Source organism: Nerophis ophidion, linkage group LG20, assembly GCF_033978795.1.
Source record: "Nerophis ophidion isolate RoL-2023_Sa linkage group LG20, RoL_Noph_v1.0, whole genome shotgun sequence".
NCBI classification, from domain to species: Eukaryota; Metazoa; Chordata; class Actinopteri; order Syngnathiformes; family Syngnathidae; genus Nerophis; species Nerophis ophidion.
The window spans coordinates 30463122-30487273 of NC_084630.1; the positions used below are offsets into that span (position 1 = coordinate 30463122).

At 43.3% G+C, this 24152-nt stretch overlaps 1 protein-coding gene across 1 annotated transcript in view; it reads right to left on the bottom strand.

Annotated features, from left to right (window-relative positions):
• Nucleotides 1-12806, bottom strand: part of pld5 (phospholipase D family member 5) — a 58738-nt gene extending 45932 nt beyond the window's left edge. The window contains exon 1 of the mRNA XM_061880257.1: nucleotides 12464-12806. Coding sequence (XP_061736241.1) covers nucleotides 12464-12622 — 159 coding nt within the window. The 5' untranslated portion in view covers nucleotides 12623-12806. The remainder of the gene's footprint in view (nucleotides 1-12463) is intronic.
• Between the last annotated feature and the right edge of the window lie 11346 nt (nucleotides 12807-24152).

Here is a 24152-nt window from a genome sequence, read left to right on the forward strand (position 1 = left end):
TAATACCCCATTGGACCCACCGTGCGTGGCGCTCCAGACTATAATTGATAGCTGTGGTCTTACACAAATAATAAATGAACCGACGCATCGCAGCGGTAATACGATAGATCTAGTGCTTGTCAGAGGTATCACCGTTTCCAAAGTTATGATACTCCCGTATACTAAAGTAATGTCCGATCATTACCTTATAAAATTCGAAGTTCAGACTCATGTTCGGCAAGCTAATAATAATAATAATAACTGCTACAGCAGCCGCAACATTAATGCGGCCACAACGACGACTCTGGCTGACCTACTGCCCTCGGTAATGGCACCATTCCCAAAGTATGTGGGCTCTATTGATAACCTCACTAACAACTTTAACAACGCCCTGCGCGAAACCATTGATAGTATAGCACCGCTGAAGTTAAAAAAGGCTCCAAAAAGGTGTACGCCATGGTTTACTGAAGAAACTAGAGCTCAGAAATTATTATGTAGAAAGCTGGAACGCAAATGGCGCACGACTAAACTTGAGGTGCACCATCAAGCATGGAGTGATAGTTTAATAACTTATAAACGCATGCTTACCTTAGCTAAAACTAATTACTACTCAAATCTCATCCACATTAATAAAAACGATCCAAAATTTTTGTTTAGTACAGTAGCATCGCTAACCCAACAAGGGACTCCTTCCAGTAGCTCCACCCATTCGGCAGATGACTTTATGAAGTTTTTTAATAAGCAAATTGAACTTATTAGAAAGGAGATTAAAGACAATGCGTCCCAGCAACAACTGGATTATAGTAACACAGATACGATTGTATATACGGCGGATACTGCAAATATCCAAAATAGTTTCTCTCGTTTTGATGAAATAACATTAGAAGAATTGTTACAACGTGTAAATGGAATAAAACAAACAACATGTTTACTTGACCCACTTCCTGAGAAACTTATCAAGGAGCTTTTTGTATTATTAGGTCCATCAGTGCTAAATATTATAAACTTATCACTTTCCTCGGGCACTGTTCCCGTTGCATTCAAAAAAGCGGTTATTCATCCTCTCCTTAAAAGACCTAACCTCGATCCTGACCTCATGGTAAACTACCGACCAGTGTCTCACCTTCCCTTTATTTCGAAAATCCTCGAAAAAATTGTTGCAGAGCAGCTAAATGAACACTTAGCGTTTAACAATCTATGTGAAAGCTTCCAATCCAGTTTCAGGGCAAATCACTCTACGGAGACAGCCCTCGCAAAAATTACTAATGATCTATTGCTAACGATGGATTCTGATGCGTCATCTATGTTGCTGCTCCTCGATCTTAGCGCTGCTTTCGATACCGTCGATCACAATATTTTATTAGAGCGTATCAAAACACGAATTGGTATGTCAGACTTAGCCCTGTCTTGGTTTAACTCTTATCTTACTGACAGGATGCAGTGCGTCTCCCATAACAGTATGACCTCGGACTACGTTAAGGTAACGTGTGGAGTTCCCCAGGGTTTGGTCCTTGGCCCTGTACTCTTCAGCATCTACATGCTGCCCCTGCGTGACGTCATACGCAAATACGGTATTAGCTTTCACAGCTATGCTGATGACACCCAACTCTACATGACCCTAAAGCTGACCAACATGCCGGATTGTAGTCAGTTGGAAGCGTGTCTTAATGAAATCAAACAATGGATGTCCGCTAATTTTTTGCAACTTAACGGCAAAAAACCGGAAATGCTGATTATCGGTCCTGCTAGACACCGACCTCCATTAATAATACAACTTTAACATTTGACAACCAAATAATAAAACAAGGTGACTCGGTAAAAACGGCCTTCTTTCATCTTCGTAATATCGCAAAAATTTGCTCCATTTTGTCCACTAAAGACGCCGAGATCATTATCCATGCGTTTGTTACGTCTCGTCTCGATTACTGTAACATATTATTTTTGGGTCTCCCCATGTCTAGCATTAAAAGATTACAGTTGGTACAAAATGCGGCTGCTAGACTTTTGACAAGAACAAGAAAGTTTGATCATATTACGCCTGTACTGGCTCACCTGCACTGGCTTCCTATGCACTTAAGATGTGACTTTAAGGTTTTACTAATTACGTATAAAATACCACACGGTCTAGCTCCAGCCTATCTTGACGATTGTATTGTACCATATGTCCCGGCAAGAAATCTGCGTTCAAAAGACTCCGGCTTATTAGTGATTCCTAGAGCCCAAAAAAAGTCTGCGGGCTATAGAGCGTTTTCCGTTCGGGCTCCAGTACTCTGGAATGCCCTCCCGGTAACAGTTCGAGATGCTACCGCAGTAGAAGCATTTAAGTCTCACCTTAAAACTCATCTGTATACTCTAGCCTTTAAATAGACCTCCTTTTTAGACCAGTTGATCTGTCACTTCTTTTCTTTTTTCTCCTATGTCCGATGACCATGGATGAAGTACTGGCTGTCCAGAGTCGAGACCCAGGATGGACCGCTCGTCGGGACCCAGGATGGACCGCTCGCCTGTGTATCGGTTGGGAAAATCTCTACGCTGCTGATCCGCCTCCGCTTGAGATGCTTTCCTGTGGACGGGACTCTCGCTGCTGTCTTGCATCCGCTTGAACTGAACTCTCGCGGCTGTGTTGGAGCCACTATGGATTGAACTTTCACAGTATCATGTTAGACCCGCTCGACATCCATTGCTTTCGGTCCCCTAGAGGGGGGTGGGGGGGGGGGTTACCCACATCTGAGGTCCTCTCCAAGGTTTCTCATAGTCAGCATTGTCACTGGCGTCCCACTGGATGTCAATTCTCTCTGCCCACTGGGTGTGAGTTTTCCTTGCCCTTTTGTGGGTTCTTCCGGGTGTAGTCGTAATGATTTGTACAGTCCTTTGAGACATTTGTGATTTGGGGCTATATAAATAAACATTGATTGATTAATTGATTGAAATAGATAAAAAATACTGAATTTTCCGGACCATAGGGCGCACCAGATTATAAGGCGCACTGCTGATGAATGGTATATTTTTGGTCTTTTTTCATATATAAGGCACACTGGATTATAGGGCGCATTAAAAGAGTCATGTTATTATTTTTTTCTAAATGTAAAACACTTACTTGTGATCAACATGTAATGGTGGTTCTTTGGTCAAAATGTTGCGTGGATTATGTTTCAGACTTTACTTAAATCAATAACGGGGCAGGATCTCCTCATCCGCCAAACATGTGTCCCTTGAAAAACCGTCCGACCGGAGTTCTCTAATAACTAATGTTCCTCGGGTGAATAATGGTAACTCACTACACCGGTATGTTTTAGCGCTTTCATGGCGATATTACTGACAGATATGAGTAAGAACTTTTTACTACTTTATATTAGAAATGACAGTGTCACATAAGAATATAGTGAACAAGAAGAAGCTTATCGACTACGTTGTTACCATGTACTACAAAGGGGGAAGCGCACAATTTTTTAAGACTTATGCAGATCCCAAATACAGATCAGCAGGTACTAAAAGGTAGAAAAAGTTTCTTTTGCATAATATTGCAAAACAAAATACCAGATAATCCGTCTTAACTTATACACACACCATAATAATACTCATAATTTGAAGCACAGTACAATCCATCAGCGGTGTGGCATCATTGCTTACCAAAGTCGTACTAAAACATTTTGACAGGTTTTTTAGCACCGTGTGTAATGTTCTATATTTCCAATGAAACATTTAAAATGTCGATGATGTTCACTTAGACTTAGACACACTTTATTGATTCACAATGGAAATGGTTCCACACAGTAGCTCAGTTACAAAGGATGGAAAGTGTAAGGATATAAAGGATAATGTATAAACTAGACTAAAAATGTACCGTAGTAGCAATATAAAATTCATGTAATATTTCCATATTATATGTACAGTATATAATTTAACTGATATATTATTATCATAATATACACAATATATAACAATTACCTTGTACATTATTATGGTATATGTAACAGGTGCAGCAATAAAAAGGACAGCATAAAATAGAGAGTAGATCCAACAGAAAATATACATCATAAACAAAGAGAGGTAGCTAACATAGAACCAGTCAGGTAATAGACAGATATCATCTATTGCTGTATGGCGAGTGATTACATAGCTCAGGGGTCGGGAACCTTTTTGGCTGAGAGAGCCATGAAAGCCAAATATTTTAAATGTATTTCCGTGAGAGCCATATAATATTTTTTAACAGTGAATACAACTAAATGCATGCATTTTTAATTAATAACAACAGTTTTAGAGTACCATAAGTCTATTATTATTTTTAATAACATTTTTATTCTGAAGCTAACCAATAATAAATAAAATACTTTTTGAACAGGTGCGGTAGGAAATGGATGGATGGATTAAAATGCATGAAAATGTTTTATATTTTGAACGTTATTTTTAACACTGTGATTACCAGCAAAATTATTAATTACTTATTGTGTTAAGCAGTGTCAGCTATGCTTTATCTGAGAGCCAGATGCAGTCATCAAAAGAGCCACATCTGGCTCTAGAGCCATAGGTTCCCTACCACTGACATAGCTGGATGGAGTGCAGAGTACTTCAGTCATATTGCAGTCTACACAAAATGTCTTATGTTTGACTGCCATCTAGTGGTCACACTTATCATTTCACCATGTACCAAATAAAATAGCTTTGAGGTTGGTAAGCAAAATCAGAATTATTCCGTACATTAGGCGGGGAAACAAATGATACATTAAAAAAGTCCTGATTATGTCCTAATTGTAATATAAAAATGTATTCTTAAATGCCCCATAAATGAGAAAAATAGGTGGTTGAATTGTTTGTGGTAGCAAAGAGAGAAGTGGTGATCAATATTGCGCTGAGACAACATGTCTTGTGCTGCACCTGATGCACTCAGGCTTTGTACACCTTTTCCAAGGCCAAATTCAAGCCCTTTTTAAAGGACTTTCCAGATCAATTTTCCAGTTTTTCCAGTACTCTTCAAAAGGCAAAAACAATGTGAATCAATCCATAGCCTTGTTTGATGTCACCAAATGCTGTTTGTAGGAAAAATATGGAAAATGTGCCAAAACCTAAGCCTAACATTGCACCAGCAGTTATCATCAACTGGGTGGGGCATGGAAAATGAAGCAGTGTTTGTGTAGACTATTCCATGTCATTGGTGTTGGCAAACATTTTTTACTTGTCTGTTTGTATCATCATCAGTCATGTATACATTATTCCTTCCAAGAAATAACATTATTATTGTTTACTTGTGTGTTTGTATCATAATTCATGCATACATCATGTTTATTAAAACAACAACCTCCCGGCATGATGGACCGATGCACCACTGCCCTCGTATATACGGCTCTGTCATGACAACAACCTAATGTAAGGGCTCGTGCAAAGCCAACAGATCAAGCGTGTATCTTTCATTTTTAAGAAAACCTATATCAAGAGCCTCCTCTCTGAGCTGCCACCTTATCGTGGTAGAGGAGTTTGCGTGTCCCAATGATCCTAGGAGCTATGTTGTCCGGGGGCATAAAGCCCCCTGGTAGGGTCTCCCAAGGCAAACAGGTTCTAGGTGAGGGATCAGACAAAGAGCAGCTCGAAGACCTCTATGAAAAAGAGAAAACATGGACCCAGATTTCCCTCGCCCGGACGCAGGTCACCGGGGCCCCCCTCTGGAGCCAGGCCCGGAGGTGGGGCACAGCCCGAAGAGGCAACGTGGGTCACCCCTCCAATAGAGGTCGGGTGCAATGTGAGCTGGGCGGCAGCCGAAGGCAGGGCACTTGGCGGTCCGATCCTCGGCTTCAGAAGCTAGCTCTTGGGACGTGGAACGTCACCTCACTGGGGGGAAAAGAGCCTGAGCTAGTGCGCGAAGTGGAGAAGTTCTGGCTGGATGTAGTCGGACTCACTTCGACGCACAGCAAGGGCTCTGGAACCACTTCTCTCGAGAGGGACTGGACCCTCTTCCACTCTGGCGTTGCCGACAGTGAGAGGCGACGGGCTGGGGTGGAAATTCTGGTTGCCCCCCGGCTTGAAGCCTGCAAGTTGGAGTTCAACCCAGTGGACGAAAGGGTAGCCTCCCTCCGCCTTCGGGTGGGGGGACGGGTCCTGACTGTTGTTTGTGCTTACGCACCAAACGGCAGTTCAGAGTACCCACCCTTTTTGGGTACACTCGAGGGAGTACTGGAAAGTCCTACTGGGGGGACTTCAACGCTCATGTTGGCAACGACAGTGAAACCTGGAGAGGCGTGATTGGGAAGAATGGCCGCCCGGATCTGAACCCGAGTGGTGTTTTGTTATTGGACTTTTGTGCTCGTCACAATTTGTCCATAACAAACTCCATGTTCAAACATAAGGGTGTCCATATGTGCACTTGGCACCAGGACACCCTAGGCCGCAGTTCCATGATCGACTTTGTAGTTGTGTCATCGGATTTGCGGCCTCATGTTTTGGACACTCGGGTGAAGAGAGGGGCGGAGCTTTCTACCGATCACCACCTGGTGGTGAGTTGGCTGCGATGGTGGGGGAGGATGCCGGACCGACCTGGCAGGCCCAAACGCATTGTGAGGGTCTGCTGGGAACGTCTGGCAGAGTCTCCTGTCAGAGAAAGTTTCAATTCCCAGCTCTGGAAGAACTTCGAACATGTCACGAGGGAGGTGCTGGACATTGAGTCCGAGTGGACCATGTTCCGCACCTCTATTGTCGAGGCGGCTGATCGGAGCTGTGGCCGCAAGGTAGTTGGTGCCTGTCGTGGCGGCTATCCTAAAACCCCTTGGTGGACACCAGCGGTGAGGGATGCCGTCAAGCTGAAGAAGGAGTCCTATCGGGTGTACTGGAGAGGAGGCTACGCCGGATAGTCGAACCTCGGATTCAGGAGGAACAGTGTGGTTTTCGTCCTGGTCGTGGAACTGTGGACCAGCTCTATACTCTCGGCAGGGTTCTTGAGGGTGCATGAGGGTTTGCCCAACCCGTCTACATGCGCTTTGTGGACTTGGAGAAGGCATTCGACCGTGTCCCTCGGGAAGTCCTGTGGGGAGTGCTCAGAGAGTATGGGGTATCGGACTGTCTAATTGTGGCAGTCCGTTCCCTGTACGATCAGTGCCAGAGCTTGGTCCGCATTGCCGGCAGTAAGTCGAACACATTTCCAATGAGGGTTGGACTCCGCCAAGGCTGTCCTTTGTCACCGATTCTGTTCATAACTTTTATGGACAGAATTTCTAGGCGCAGTCAAGGCATTGAGGGGTTCCGGTTTGGTGACCGCAGGATTAGGTCTCTGCCTTTTGCAGATGATGTGGTCCTGATGGCTTCATCTGTCCGGGATCTTCAGCTCTCACTGGATCAGTTTGCAGCCGAGTGTGAAGCGACCGGAATGAGAATCAGCACCTTCAAGTCCGAGTCCATGGTTCTCGCCCGGAAAAGGGTGGAGTGCCATCTCCGGGTTGGGGAAGAGACCCTGCCCCAAGTGGAGGAGTTCAAGTACCTAGGAGTCTTTTTCACGAGTGGGGGAAGAGTGGATCATGAGATCGACAAGCGGATCGGTGCGGCGTCTTCAGTAATGCGGACATTGTACCGATCCGTTGTGGTGAAGAAGGAGCTGAGCCGGAAGGCAAAGCTCTCAATTTACCGGTCGATCTACGTTCCCATCCTCACCTATGGTCATGAGCTTTGGGTCATGACCGAAAGGATAAGATCACGGGTACAAGCGGCCGAAATGAGTTTCCTCCGCCGTGTGGCGGGGCTCTCCCTTAGAGATAGGGTGAGAAGCTCTGCCATCCGGGAGGAACTCAAAGTAAAGCCGCTGCTCCTCCACATCGAGAGGAGCCAGATGAGGTGGTTCGGGCATTTGGTCAGGATGCCACCCGAACGCCTCCCTAGGGATGTGTTTAGGGCACGTCCAGCTGGTAGGAGGCCACGGGGAAGACCCAGGACACGTTGGGAAGACTATGTCTCCCGGCTGGCCTGGGAACGCCTCGGGATCCCCCGGGAAGAGCTAGACGAAGTGGCTGGGGAAAGGGAAGTCTGGGTTTCCCTGCTTAGTCTGTTGCCCCCGCGACCCGACCTCGGATAAGCGGAAGAAGATGGATGGATGGATATATCAAGAGCCTATTGAGTCAGACTGCTGAGAAATATGGTCCATATTTCCAAGCACTTCACCAAAAAAAGCATTTTTCAAACCTCCAAAACACAACATTAACATCCAAGCATTTTCAAGGTTTTTAAGCACCTGTGCAAACCCTGTGCACTGCACGAAAACCTGCCTCCATGTCAAACTTCTACACTGAATAGACGCTTTCCTCTCACCTTACCTCATCGAGCTGGATGCAATCTTACTTGGAGGGGAGGAAACAGGTGGTAGAGGTGAACGGCACCGTGTCCCCTCCCCTCTCAGTAAGCTGTGGAGTCCCCCAAGGCAGTATACTAGGACCTTTACTGTTCCTAATATACGTAAATGGCATGCCATCAGCATGCCACTGTGAATTGTTCCTGTTTGCGGATGACTCCGCCCTGCTGGTACCCGGCAAGGACAAGTCACAGGTGGAACAAATCCTCAGTGCCGAACTCCTTAATATTTGCACCTGGCTCGCTGATAACAAGCTATCCATACACTTAGGTAAAACGGAATCCATCCTATTTGGGTCCAACATCAACCTTAAGAAAGTCAGTGACTTCACTATTAAAGTGGGTGACAATGTTATCCCCAGAAAAGATGAGGTTACCTACCTAGGTTCCATTCTAGATGCTAATCTTTCCTGTGATAAAATGGCAACTAAGGTAATCAAAAAGGTCAACCAAAGAACGAGATTCCTCTACAGAATCTCCTCTGTGGTCAACAAAAGCACCTTGAAGATTCTAGCGGGAACTCTCATTCAACCCTTTTTGGATTACGCTTGCACCTCCTGGTACCCCAGCACCTCCAAACTCCTCAAATCTAGACTCCAAACATCCCAGAACAAGCTAGTCCGGTTACTTTTAGACCTCCACCCCAGATCACACCTCACTCCTACCCACTTCTCCAAAGTGGGCTGGCTCAGGGTGGAGGACAGAGTAAAGCAACTTGCACTGAGCCTAGTCTATAAACTCCACTACCTCCCTGTTACCGAAGTACATGTCAAACTACTTCCTTAACGTAAATGACCGCCATAAGCACAACACAAGGGGGAGCTCCACAAACCATGTTAAACCCAGATTCCGATCTAACAAAGGTCTTAACTCATTCTTTTTCTATGCCACATCAATGTGGAATGCACTCCCAACAGATGTGAAAGTAAGTGCATCTCTATATTCCTTCAAAACTGCTCTAAAACAACACCTCCAGGCAATTTCAACCCTTTACTAATACCCTCCTCCATTCACATTCCATCTCCCCGGATTGTAAATATCCATCCATCCATCCATTTTCTTCCACTTATTCCCTTTTGGGGTCGCGGGGGGCACTGGCGCCTATCTCAGCTACAATCGGGCGGAAGGCGGGGTACACCCTGGACAAGTCGCCACCTCATCGCAGGGCCAACACAGATAGACAGACAACATTCACACTCTAGGGCCGATTTAGTGTTGCCAATCAACCTATCCCCAGGTGCATGTCTTTGGAAGTGGGAGGAAGCCGGAGTACCCGGAGGGAACCCACGCATTCATGGGGAGGACATGCAAACCCCACACAGAAAGATCCCGAGCCTGGATTTGAACCCAGGACTGCAGGACCTTCGTATTGTGCGGCAGACGCACTAACCCCTCTGCCACCGTGAAGCCCGGATTGTAAATAACCTAATGTAAATAATCAAATGTACTTCTAATGTATATACTTGTTCTTATGCTATCTATATTAGGGGACGGCGTGGCGCAGTGGAAGAGTGGCCGTGCGCAACCCGTGCGTCCCTGGTTCAATTCCCACCTAGTACCAACCTCGTCACGTCCGTTGTGTCCTGAGCAAGACACTTCACCCTTGCTCCTGATGGGTGCTGGTTGGCGCCTTGCATGGCAGCTCCCTCCATCAGTGTGTGAATGTGTGTGTGAATGGGTAAATGTGGAAGTAGTGTCAAAGCGCTTTGAGTACCTTGAAGGTAGAAAAGCGCTATACAAGTACAACCCCTTTATGCTATCTGAACTCACTATGTTCTCTGCTCGCTGTACATATCCTACTAAGTAAGACCTACACTGTTTCAATGTCCATTTCTCTGTTGATGCAATTGTTGATGACTGAAGTACTGATATCAACCAAAGCTCCTTATCCCACCCCCAGGATTGTAAATAATATAAATAATTCAATGTATATACTATGATGATTAACTTGTGTGTTGACTGTATTATGCTGATAGTATATATTTGTACCATGAATTGATTAACGTGGACCCCGACTTAAACAAGTACAAAAACTTATTCGGGTGTTACCATTTAGTGGTCAATTGTACGGAATATGTACGGAACTGTGCAATCTACTAATAAAAGTATCAATCAATCAATCAATCAATCTTATTTGAAAGTCAAACCATTGGCAAAAAAAAAAAAAAAAATCACCTTAAATTGTATCATTAACTTCTCTAGTTTGTCTTTGCGGCGCAGAAATATTGTGGCAGAGTAACCCTGTTTTGGGAAGTACGGAAAATCTGCTAAAACCTAAGCCTAACATCGAACCAGCAGTTATCACTAACTGAATGGGGCATAGAAAATGAAGCAGCGTTTCTGTAGACTATTCAATGTCATTGGTGTATGCAAACGTTGTTTACTTGTTTGTATCGTCATCATTCATGCATACATCATTCCTTACAAGAAATAACATTAATTATTATTGTATACTTGTTTGTATCATAATTCATGCATACATCATGTTCATTAAAACTACAACCTCCCGGCATGATGGACCGACGCACCACTGTCCTCTTGGGGGCGACAAACATGACAACAACCTAATGTAAGGTCTCGTGCAAAGCCAACAGATAAAAGTGTGTAGCTTTCATTTTTAAGGAAACCTTTTTGAGGAGCCTATTGAGTCAGACTGCCGAGAAATATGAACATTTCCAAGCATTTACAAGCACTTCACCCAAAATTCAAGCATTTTTCAAACCTCGAAAACTCAACATTAAAATCCAAGCATTTTTAAGGTTTTTAAAGGGGAACGTTATAACCAGACCTATGTAAGCGTCAATATATACCTTGATGTTACAGAAAAAAAACATGTTTTTTTAACCGATTTCCGAACTCTAAAAGGATGAATTTGGCAATCTAAACGCCTTTCAATTGTTCGCTGTCGGACCGGTGACCTTTCACCCGTGATGTCACAATGGGAAGCAATCCACCATTTTCTTAAACACATTACACTCACAAGTCAAATCAGCTCTGTTATTTTCCCTTTTTTCGACTGTTTTCCGTACCGTGGAGACATCATGCCTCGTCGGTGTGTTGTCGGAGGGTGTAACAACACGATCAGGGACGGATTCAAGTTGATTTACGTGGAGTGTGCATCGATTAGCACGGCATGCTAATCGATGCTAAAATGCTAATTAGGCTAGCTGTATGTACATATTGCATCGTTATGCCTCATTTGTAGCAATATTTGCATCCAGCCTTTCCCTCCACCCACATTTAATGCCAACAAACACGTACCAATCGACGGATTTAAGTTGCTCCAGTGTCAAAAGATGCGAAAGTCCCTCGTTTGGTCTGCACATTTTACCGGCGATGCTACGAACGACTTGGCACAGAGATGGCAAGAATGTGTGGATATCCTGCGACAGTCAAAGCAGATGCATTTCCAACGATAAAGTCAACAAAATCACAAAGGTGAGTTTTGTTGATGTTATTGACTTATGTGCTAATCAGACATATTTGGTCGCGGCATGACTGCCAGCTAATCGATGCTAACGTGCTATTTAGGCTAGCTGTATGTACATTTGTAGCCTTTCCTTCCACCCACATTTAATGCCAAACAAACACTTACCAATCAACTGATTTAAGTTGCTCCAGTGGTCAGAAGATGCAATCGTTGGTTAGAAGGCGATCGCTGAATAGCTTCAATAGCTATTCGCTCAATAGCTTCAGTTTCTTCTTCAATTTGGTTTTTACTATCTGCCTCTACACTCCAACCATCCGTTTCAATACATGCGTAATCTGTTGAATCGCTTAAGCCGCTGAAATCCGAGTCTGAATCCGAGCTAATGTCGCTATATCTTGCTGGGCCATTGTTTGTTTGTATTGGCATCACTATGTGACGTCACAGGAAAATGGACGGTGGATTTACAGATAGCGAAAATCAGGCACTTTAAAGCCTTTTTTCGGGATATTCCATGATGGGTAAAATTTTGAAAAAAACTTCGGAAAATAAAATAAGCAACTTCGAACTCATTTTTATTGGTTTTAACCCTTCTGAAATTGTGATAATGTTCCCCTTTAAAGCAAGCCTGCCTCCATGTCACACTTCTACACTGAATATACACTTTCCTCTCATCTTACAGGCTTATATGAAATGATGAAACCATTAAAAAAAAGCAAATTAAAGTATCCTTACCTTCTCTAGTTTGTCTTTGCGGCGCAGAAAGATGGTGGCAGAGTAACCCTGTTGCTGAGCAGTGCTAAAGCCGCTGTTTTTCGCGTGGGACAAATCAGGCAGGAGACCTGGGGGGACCTCCTGATGCCCCCTCGCCCTTGGATCTTGTGACAGTTCCATGGATGGCTCTGTGTGTCTGCGTCTGGGCCCTGCAGGGCCACAGGCTGTCTGACACAGGCGGGAATGCTGTCACTCCTGTCCTCCTTGGCTTTTTTTTCTAGTTGTCATTTAGTGCTGAATCAGCCACAAGTCATATATATATTTTTTCCTTTCTCTCAGACGTCTGACTTGCAGGCTGCTCCATCCCCCGTGCTCTGTTTGTGGCCAGAGCACCAACGCCTCTTTTCACTGCCTCGGACTTGTGAGGGAGGGCCTGTTTGTGTGTGTGTGTGTGTGTCTGTGTGTGTGTGTGTGTGTGTGTGTGTGTGTGTGTGTGTGTGTATCTAGTTTGTCTACAAGGCGGGATGGGAGGGGTATGCAGTTGGTCTCTGCCAAACACTCCCTGGACAAGATGAAAAAATCAACAGGAGATGCTGTACTTGCAGAAACTGCATAATAACAAGATGAGAGAGGAATATCCGAGAGTCAATGAAATGCACACAATATGAAATCTAATTTACTCAAACAGAGTAGTGTGCTGCAGCAACATTAGACCGAGTCGTCCTCACCCCAAGAAACCCTTTCGGGAGATGCGCCGTATATACCTGCCGAGGAAGATTGGAGATTGTTACAGCTTGCATAATTCATGGCTAGAAAAAGGAGATCGTGCAAGAAGTCTTAGGCGCACTGTATGCACAGTCGACATAAAAGTAGTTGTGTTAAATGCAGTTTTTGTTATGAGTGTACAGGAGGAAGAGACGGCAAAGACAGGAGGGATGGCGTATAAGCTCTATTTATATATATATATATACATATATATATATAAGTGTGGGGGGAGGTGCAATCAGCGCTGCCTGTAGGAGGAAAAGTCACCGCCGCTGTCCATGGTACTGAAGACGAGCACCAGCGGGCAGGACATGTGCTGACTGCGAGACACAGCTGGTAGGCGATTAGATTTCAAAGATTTCACATGTGGTACGTGCTAATCTAATCATCTGTTGTCTTAAACAGTAAGCGGCCGGGAGGAGAAGGAGAGAGAGGATTGGGAGTGACGGCAACGACACGACATGCTGAGAAACATTTTGGAAAGATCTTTTTAAAAAACCTTAAAACTTTGTTAAACCTGCACGCTTGGCTCTTTTGCCGTGTCTACAGTGGAGCTGCTAGGAGGCGACTTCCACAATATATAAATAAGAAATAATAAAGGGACAAGCGATAGAACATGGATGGATGGGTATGGAGTGGGACTAAGCCAAAAGGGTGCGTACGTGTGCGACTATGCGTGAGAAATAACTGCTGAGTGTTACCGTGAGTGTTGAGCGAGCGAAGCGGAAGTCCAATAGGGGCAGAGCAGCGTTCGTAGATCCGTAGAGCAGGCAGGATGTCGAGAAGTATAGCAAGGCGCGGAAGGTCCGTGTCCAGGCAGCCAGGGAAGCAGAGGGAACGCGGGGAGGCGAGTCACTCAGCTCCTAACGTGGGAACGAAGGCAGGCTGCAGGGAGGTTGACAAAGAAGGACATGAGATAATTCAGCTTGTTTAGTCGGCTTACTGTACTGGAACAAATGACTACATTTTTGCGCGGGATAGCAGGTTGTGCAGGTTTATGAAGACAGGTCCCCTGATCAGCCAAAGGTTCGCTGATTGCTGGTGATTGGTTGCAGCCGCTTGCTGCCGCCGGACTGACACACGCCAGGCACGGTCCTTGAAGTGCTCTCAGCGCACTACACACATGAATGCGTACTGACGGGCCGTGACAGTTTTTTAATCAATATTTTCTTCACAAATTGTAAAAAAAGAGGTTACGATTCAAAACTAAAAGTGTTTTTTTTTTTTTATTAATTTGTATCTTCATAACAATGTAATATTGATACCAAGTATATTGCATCATATTAATATCCCATCTTGAAACTCATTTGCATACACTAGTCTTTAAATAAAACCCCCCTTTTATACGAGTTGATCTGCCGTCTCGTTATTAGGTGACCACAGATGAAGCGATAGCTGTTCAAAGTTGGGACCCGGGGTGGACCACTCATCTGTGCATCAGTTGGGGACGTCTCTGCGCTGTTGACTTGTCTCCATTCAAGATGATCCCCAGCTGGCCCCACTTGGACTGGACTCTTACACTATTAACTAGATCCACTCAACGTCCATTGCACCGGTCGCCCACTTCGGCTGTCCCCTCCAAGGTTTCTCATTGTATCACATTGGGTTGAGTTTTATCTTGCCCTGATGTGGGATCCTAGCTGAGGATGTAGTTGTGGCTTGTGCAGCCCTTTGAGACACTTGTGATTTAGAGCTATATAAATAAACTTTGATTGATTTGATTGAATATTTAATTCCTCCCTTATTATATTCTAGTTGTATTTTGTTGTTCTGCACTGGGGGATCTGATGTGCTTCGACTGCTGTGCTTCTGGTTCATGGGGTTCCTCGGCGTGATGGCTCCTGGTCCCTCGTTGTCTACCCTGGATCTGAGTCAATGCGGTAGTGGACCGTCATCATGTAGCTCGTAATGCACTCGGTTCCTGTAAATAGTTTTTTCTAGGGTATCTTAAATGCACATATCATATAATATAAAGCTTTTTTTGATTTGATGTATGCATGCGCATTCTTAAAGGGGAACATTATCACCAGACCTATGTAAGCGTCAATATATACCTTGATGGTGCAGAAAAAACACCCTATATTTTTTTTAACCGATTTCCGAACTCTAAATGGGTGAATTTTGGCGAATTGAACGCCTTTCTGTTTATCGGTCTGTGGCGATGACGTCAGAACGTGACGTCACCGAGGTAATACAGCCGCCATTTTCACTTTCAACACATTGCAAACACCGGGTCTCAGCTCTGTTATTTTCCGTTTTTTCGACTATTTTTTGGAACCCTGGAGACATCATGGCTCGTCGGTGTGTTGTCGGAGGGTGTAACAACACTAACAGGGAGGGATTCAAGTTGCACCACTGGCCCGAAGATGCGAAAGTGTCTGGCGGCAGACCCCCATTGAATGTGCTGGAGTGACTTATATGCTAATCCGACATATTTGGTTGCGGCGTGACTGCCAGCTAATTGATGCTAACATGCTACGCTAATCGATGCTAACATGCTATTTACCGGCGGTGCTAAAGCAGACATGGCACAGAGATGTATGGGTAACCTGCAGATGCATTTGCAACTATATTACGTTTACTTCCACTCACATTCAATGCGAAAAAAAAACCCCTTACCAATCGAAGGATTTAAGTTGCTCCAGTGTCACAAGATGCCAAAGTCCTGATCGTTTGGTCCGCACATTTTACCGGTGATGCTAACGCAGCTATTCGGCCATGCTATGGCTATGAATAGCGTCATTAGCTATTCGCTCAATAGCTTCAGTTTCTTCTTCAATACTTTCATACTCCAACCATCCGTTTCAATACATGCGTAACCTGTTGAATCGCTTAAGCCGCTGAAATCCGAGTCTGAATCCGAGCTATTGTCGCTATATCTTGCTGTGGTATTCGCCATTGTTTGTTTACATTGGCAGCACTGTGTGACATCACAGGAAAATGAACAGTGTCTTCGCAGAGAGCGAAAAAAAGGCCCTTTAAAGATTTTTTTAAGGAAATTCCGGGACCGGTAAAATTTTGAAAAAAAATTCAAAAAATACAACAAGCCACTGGGAACTGATTTTTATTGTTTGTAACCCTTTTGAAATTGTGATAATGTTCCCCTTTAAGCTATGACATTATTGCTTTGGAGTAGGGGGCTATTAGGATGTATATTGAAATAAAATATAACAGCAACACTTTTGGTTTTGCTACCGATTTTCATGAGTTGATCTCAAAAATCTAAAACATTTACTATATACACAAAAGACTTATTCCTCTAATGTATTGTTCATAAGGGTGTCTAAATTTTTGCTAGTGAGCACTTTGCCAAGATAATCCATCCCACCACACAGGTGTCGCATATCAAGATGCGATCAAACAGCATGATTATTGCACAGGTGTGCGCTAGGGAGCCCACAATAAAAGGTCTCACTGGAATGTGCAGTTTCATCACACAGCACAATGCCACTGTGGGAAGGAAGCTGAAGGAGCCTGTTGGAGTATGAACTCCGCTGTCCCTCAATTGTCTGGAGGAGAGGGTGGGCAGGATTGTCCATGATGGCGAGCAGTTTGTCCAGAGTCCTCCTGTACCTCACTGACACAAACGCCAATAGTTTAGCCAGCTTTCCCGATCAGTTTGTCAATCCGGTTTAAGTCCCTTTCGCTGGTGCTGCTCCCCCAACAAACCACTGCAAAGTACAGGGCACTGGCCACAACAGACTGAAAAAAGATCTCCAACAGCTTGCTGCACACATTAAAGGACTTAAGCTTCCTCAGAAAAAAGAGTGCTCATTTCCTTCTTGTATGCAGCTTTGTTGTTGTCCTTCTAGTCCAGTCTGCTGGTCAAGTGGACTCCCAGGTACTTGTACTGCCCAACTAGTGCCACCTCCCGGCCCTGGATATTGATGGGCCCCACAGACGTCATTTTTTTCTTGAAGTCGACCATCGCGGTCTCCGAAAACCTCAGGTAGTGGTCTCCTGCTGTTGCCCAGAGTCAGGACCAAACATTGTGAGGCTGAGTTTCAGTTTTATGCTCGTAAAATCTAGAATAGTCTTCCTGAAGATATGAGATGGACCTCAACGTTGGCAATGTTCTAATCCAGGCGGAAAAAAAATCACCCTTATTTAATTGGAAATCATTGTATCTACACTGTTGGAAGCATTTAAGTCTTACCTTAAAACTCATTTGTATACTCTAGCCTTTAAATAGACTCCCTTTTTAGACCAGTTGATCTGCCGTTTCTTTTCTTTTTCTTCTATGTCCCACTCTCCCTTGTGGAGGGGGTCCGGTCCGATCCGGTGGCCATGTACTGCTTGCCTGTGTGTCGGCTGGGGACATCTCTGCGCTGCTGATCCGCCTCCGCTTGGGATGGTTTCCTGCTGGCTCCGCTGTGAACGGGACTCTCGCTGCTGTGTTGGATCCGCTTTGGACTGGACTCTCGCGACTGTGTTGGATCCATTGTGGATTGAACTTTCACAGTATCATGTTGGACTCGCTCGACATCCATTGCTTTCCTCCTCTCCAAGGTTCTCATAGTCATTATTGTCCCCGACGTCCCACTGGGTCATTATTGTCACCGATGTCCCACTGGGTGTGAGTTTTCCTTGCCCTTATGTGGGCCTACCGAGGATGTCGTGGTGGTTTGTGCAGCCTTTTGAGACACTAGTGATTTAGGGCTATATAAGTAAACATTGATTGATTGATTGATTTATGATAATTTTATGATGATTGTATTTAATTTTTATTCCATCCATCCAGATTATTTTTGCTATTGTTTTATCTTTAGTTTTGCCTTTTTGTAATTTTCCTGACAGCTCTTTGAATTGCCTTGTGTACGAATTGTGCTCTATAAAGAAACTTGACTTGCCTAGATATAAATCATCCCAACATTATGCACAACCTCTCAACATTGTCCAATCCTTCCATGCACGTTTTGGCCAATTGTTGTAATTTGATCAGTGGTGTGCCGTCGGGCCAGCAAGGCCTTCTCTGCTGGCCTAACATAACCAGAAATCTTAATTAAAGATAAAAGTATTCTTTAATTTGCTTTCCCTAAATATCTAAAAGTATGCATATTCTCTTCATGTCATATTATGCTCCTTCCAGTGCTATTGTTTTTCGTTTTAGTTTGTATCCAATCAGAATTCAGCTAGCTTATGTTGCCATGCTGTACCAAATCTACACGAGGCCTTCAGAATCAACAATGCGGGCGTCTGTGCGCTGTAAGTGAATGGACACAAATACAGTTGATAGATAATTGCGATAGCCAATAAGACCACAAGATGTTGTCAGTAAGGCCTTCTAGATGGCCTCACGTTGAACGTGAGGTTTACGCGTCCTGTGATTGGATACTCACCAGGTCCGATAGTGGTTAAACTTAAGAACACATAGAGTTGATAGACAGTTGCAATAGCCAATCAGATCACAGGGTGTTGACAGTAGCCTATCTAAGTAGCCTGATGTTAACAAGAGTGTGATTGGATACTCACTTGTCATTCCAAAGTGAGTATCCAATCACAAGTTGCAACTAAGCAGGAAGCAGGAAGTGTTGCACCGTAGCCATACCGGGTTAGCAGAGAAATCAGCCATACTCACTTTTTTAACCCACAAAGAAGGAGAACAAAATGTTGATTCGGTAGCAGATATATATTTGCAAGGCCAATTTCAAGAAGGATATTTAAAGAGAAACTACATATTGTGAGACAAGGTCGGCCAACCCCGGGAGCTAGCTTAGCCGTCCTGGCGATGAAATGGGGAAATACTCGCCATTTTCATGCGAATCAACCGACTACGAGGGGTACCACTGGCTTATACGGCGTCGAATGGGTTCTACAAATTGTGAGTTCAAATATTTTATTTCTTTATTTTTTCACGTTTTCTAAATTTTTTGCAATTTTAATTTTGACACTACCACATAAGACATGTTTTAAATGCGGATAAGGGTTTATTGATTTTTTAAACGCACCAGAAAATTACCCGTTTTGTACACTGTTGATGTGGTTCAACTCCAAGTAGTGTGTAAATGATATTCCTATATACAAACCCCGTTTCCATATGAGTTGGGAAATTGTGCTAGATGTAAATATAAACGGAATACAATGATTTGCAAATCCTTTTCAACCCATATTTAGTTGAATATGCTACAAAGACAACATATTTGATGTTCAAACTGATAAACTTTTTTTTATTTTTTTCAAATAATCAATAACTTTAGAATTTGATACCAGCAACACGTGACAAAAAAGTTGGGAAAGGTGGAAATAAATACTGATAAAGTTGAGGAATTCTCATCAAACAATTATTTGGAACATCTCACAGTTGTGCATGCTAATTGGGAACTGGTGGGTGCCATGATTGGGTATAAAAACAGCTTTCCAAAAATGCTCAATCATTCACAAGAGAGGATGGGGCGAGGTATGCCCTTTTGTCTACAAACAGTTTAAGAACATTTCTCAAAGTGCAATTGCAAGAAATTTAGGGATTTCAACATCTACGGTCCATAATATCATCAAAAGGTTCAGAGAATCTGGAGGAATCACTCCATGTAAGCGGCATGGCCGAAACCAACATTGAATGACCGTGACCTTTGATCCCTCAGACGGCACTGTATCAAAAACCGACATCAATCTCTAAAGGATATCACCACATGGGCTCAGGAACACTTCAGAAAACCACTGTCACTAAATACAGTTCGTCACTACATCTGTAAGTGCAAGTTAAAACTCTACAAAGCAAAGCGAAAGACATTTATCATCAACATCCAGAAACGCCGCCGGCTTCTCTGGGCCTGAGATCATCTAAGATGGACTGATGCAAAGTGGAAAAGTGTTCTGTGGTCTGAGGAATCCACATTTCAAATTTTTGGGGGAAATATTCGACATTGTGTCATCCGGACCAAAGGGGAAGCAAACCATCCAGACTGTTATCGATGCAAAGTTCAAAAGCCAGCATCTGTGATGTATGGGGGAGCATTAGTGTCCAACATGGGTAACTTACACATCTGTGAAGGCACCATTAATGCTGAAAGGTACATACAGGTTTTGGAACAACATATGCTGCCATCTAAGCGCCGTCTATTCATGGATGCCCCTGCTTATTTCAGCAAGGCAATGCCAAGCCACTTTCAGCACATGTTACAACAGCGTGGCTTCGTAAGAAAAAAGTGCGGGTACTTTCCTGGCCCGCCTGCAGTCCAGACATGTCTCCCATCGAAAATGTGTGACGCATTATGAAGCGTAAAATATGACAGGAAACCACTGAATAACACCTGAAGCTCTACATAAAACAAGAATGGTAAAGAATTCCACTTTCAAAGCTTCAACAATTAGTTTCCTCAGTTCCCAAACGTTTATTGAGTGTTGTTAAAGGAAAAGGTGATGTAACACAGTGGTGAACATGCCCTTTCCCAACTACTTTGGCACGTGTTGCAGCCATGAAGTTCTAAGTTAATTATTATTTGCAAAAAAAAAAAAAGTTAATGCGTTAGAACATCAAATATGTTGTCTTTGTAGTGCATTCAATTGAATATGGGTTGAAAAGGATTTGCAAATCATTGTATTCCTTTTATATTTACATTTACCACAATTTCCCAACTTATATGGAAAAGGGGTTTGTAGTATTTCTCCAGCAATGGTCATGTGGTGACATCAATACCGGTATTTTGAGAAGTAATCATTGAAGTCGGACATCACTGAAGGCCTAGCTGGGAAACGCACGGCCTGCCACTGAATTGAATAAACTCAAATAAACTAAACTTATCCTTATTTAGCTGGAATACAGGCATTAGACGGTCTCACCAATCAAACGTGTCCACCCGTGTTTATTTTCTTGTTTACATTGACAAAGATTCCGACAACAGAAATCTATTGTATGATTATATCGTCATCATTTTATTGCATGATTTAAGTATCCCTTTAATTTAAGTAGCCAGGGACTGCAGATGGAAATGATCTATTTAGCTATAATCGGGTACAGAACATATCTGTCTTTAAGCTTAATGTTTCTGTGCATTGTCCCTTCAAATAAAGACTAGACTAACAGTTCTCCAATATACAGCACTTTCAGAAAGTCTATCTGCACTGATTTAAAAGTCGACAATTGATAACCACTTTTCAACCACAAATGAAGAATGGGCAACAGTTACTTCGTTTTCTATTTTCCTGCTTTGTATTATTTCCTGTCCTGGTGCTCCTATGTTGGTTTTACTTTGTCAGATTCATTGTTTTTATGTCACTTTCACTTTCTGTTCTGTTTCCTGCCAGCACACCTGTTTTCCATTAGTTAATCCAGCCTATCTAGTTTAATCTGTTGCTCCTTGCTGGTGCTCGATCATTGTGCTTTGTACCTTAATGAGTGTTTTGTCTGTGGTGTACTTTCAAGCTGCACCAGATTTGTTTTGCAACTTGTGTGTTTTAATTAACCCTTGGATGCACAACCTACACTCTTCCACAAGTGGGGGTCGAAAATTACCCGAAGCAGTTTCTATAGAATCTTCTATGAACCTTTAAAGGCCTACTGAAACCCACTACTACCCATCACGCGGTCTGATAGTTTATATATCAATGATGAAATATTAACATTGCAACACATGCCAATACGGCCTTTTTAGTTTACTAAATTGCAATTTTAAATTTCCTGGGAGTTTCGTCTTGAAAACGTCATGTAATGATGACGTGTACGCAAGACGTCACAGGTTTTTAGGAAGTATGAGCGCTGCACACACACACAGCTAAAAGTCGTCTGCTTTAACGGCATAATTATACAGTATTTTGGAGAACTGTGTTGCTGAATCTTTTGCAATTTGTTCAATTAATATTGGAGAAGTCAGAGTAGAAAGATGGAGTTGGGAAGCTTTAGCCACACAAACACACGGTGATTCCTTGTTTAAAATTCCTGGAGGTGAAAATTTACCATGGATCAGAGCGTGGTCAAGAGAACATGAAACACGACGGAATGTCAACAAGTAAGTTTCGGTGAGAAAATTGTGGTTAAAAAGTCGCTTCTTACCGGAGAAAAGCTGATCTTGCCCCGTCCATAGCTGCCATCAACACCCCTGAGACTCTGCGCGTCAACACACCCGTGGACGTACACCTCTCGACTATCAGGTACTATTTAACTCACTAGCAACACCATAGAAAGATAAGGGATTTCCCAGAATTATCCTACTAAATGTGTTTAAAAACATCGGAATCCGTCCCAATGCAATCACGATTTATTTTTTTAAAACTTTTTTCATTTATGTTTTTTACTAGTCCGTTGCTATCAATATCTTCAAACACAAATCTTTCATCCTCGCTCAAATTGATGGGGAAATTTTCGTTTTCTCGGTCCGAAAAGCACTTTTTGTTGGAGGCACCCATTAAAAACAATGTGAATATGTGAGGAGCCATCAAACATGTGACGTCATCGTCTGCGACTTCCGGTAGAGGCAGGACTTTTTTCTTAGCACCGAAAGTTGCGAACTTTATCGTGGATGTTCTCTACTTAATCCTTTCAGTAAAAATATGACAATATCGTAAAATGATCAAGTATGACACATAGAATGGACCTGCTCTCCCCGTTTAAATAAGAAAATCTCATTTCAGTAGGCCTTTAATTCAAAGCAACTCGGGCTGTCTCCACTTATACCTCTGATGCAACTTTGACTGTCAATACTGTCCCACTTACACTGATGTGAGCAGTCTCACCACCTTGGAAGTCGTTTTTACCCTGCAACATACATGTAAGTAGGTGTTTGTGCATGACAGCACTTTGTCTATTTTATTATCAGACATGAACAGACAAACAGCTTTGTTGCAACTATTGGGGAGACAGTACTAAACCCAGGTGAAGGTCCTGGCCAACTACTTAGAATACTGTGGCTTGGTAATTCAGCCTAGCTTGGCAGTAACTCTGCCCAGTAAGAGCCCTTGCGGCTCATTCTGTTGGATAGAATATCCTCTCAGACTGATCAGAGGACTCCTCTGTGTCTGACTGGCTTTGTTCAATGGGGTGGGACACACACTAGTCTGGGTCCTCTACAACTGAGATCACAGATTCTGAGTCGATGCCTCCAATGGGTTTCTCATCCTATCCGTTGTAGATCATTTGTCGGGCAAGATCCACAGGAATCCTGGCAGCCATGTTTACTTCAGATAAATAAAACAAACCTTAGACTGGAACGTGTTTAAAATGCATAGAAAACTATAAGTCATAGAAAAACCCATCATAGCTGTAGCCTACTTTTGAGTTAGATTGGTCAGGTACAAAGTGCGAGTTTGTAAGTTTGCATGTGTATATTAGCTAACAATACTGTAAGCTTCTGTTAAGACAATACTGCGTTACCTACCTATCGAATATTTTGGACTAAAAGGCGCACTTAAAATCCTTTCATTTTCTCAAAAATCGACAATGCGCCTCATAACCCGGTGCGCCTAATGTACGGAATAATTCTGGTTGTGCTTACCGACCTTGAAGCAATTCTATTTGGTACATGGTGTAATGAAAAGTGTGACCAGTAGATGGTAGTCACACATAAGAGATTTGTGTAGACTGCAATATGAGGCCAGTAAACAACACCAACACTTTAAAGGGGAACATTATCACCAGACCTATGTAAGCGTCAATATACACCTTGATGTTGCAGAAAAAAACCCATGTTTTTTAACCGATTTCCGAACTCTAAAAGGGTGAATTTGGCGATCTAGACGCCTTTCAATTGTTCGCTGTCGGAGCGATGACCTTTCACCCGTGACGTCAAAATGGGAAGCAATTTTCTCAAACACATTACACACACAAGTCAAATTAGCTCTGTTATTTTCCGTTTTTTCGACTGTTTTCCGTACCTTGGAGACATCATGCCTCGTCGGTGTGTTGTCGGAGGGTGTAACAACACGATCAGAGACGGATTCAAGTTGATTTACGTGGAGTGTGCATCGATTAGCACGGCATGCTAATCGATGCTAACATGCTAGCTGTAGGTAC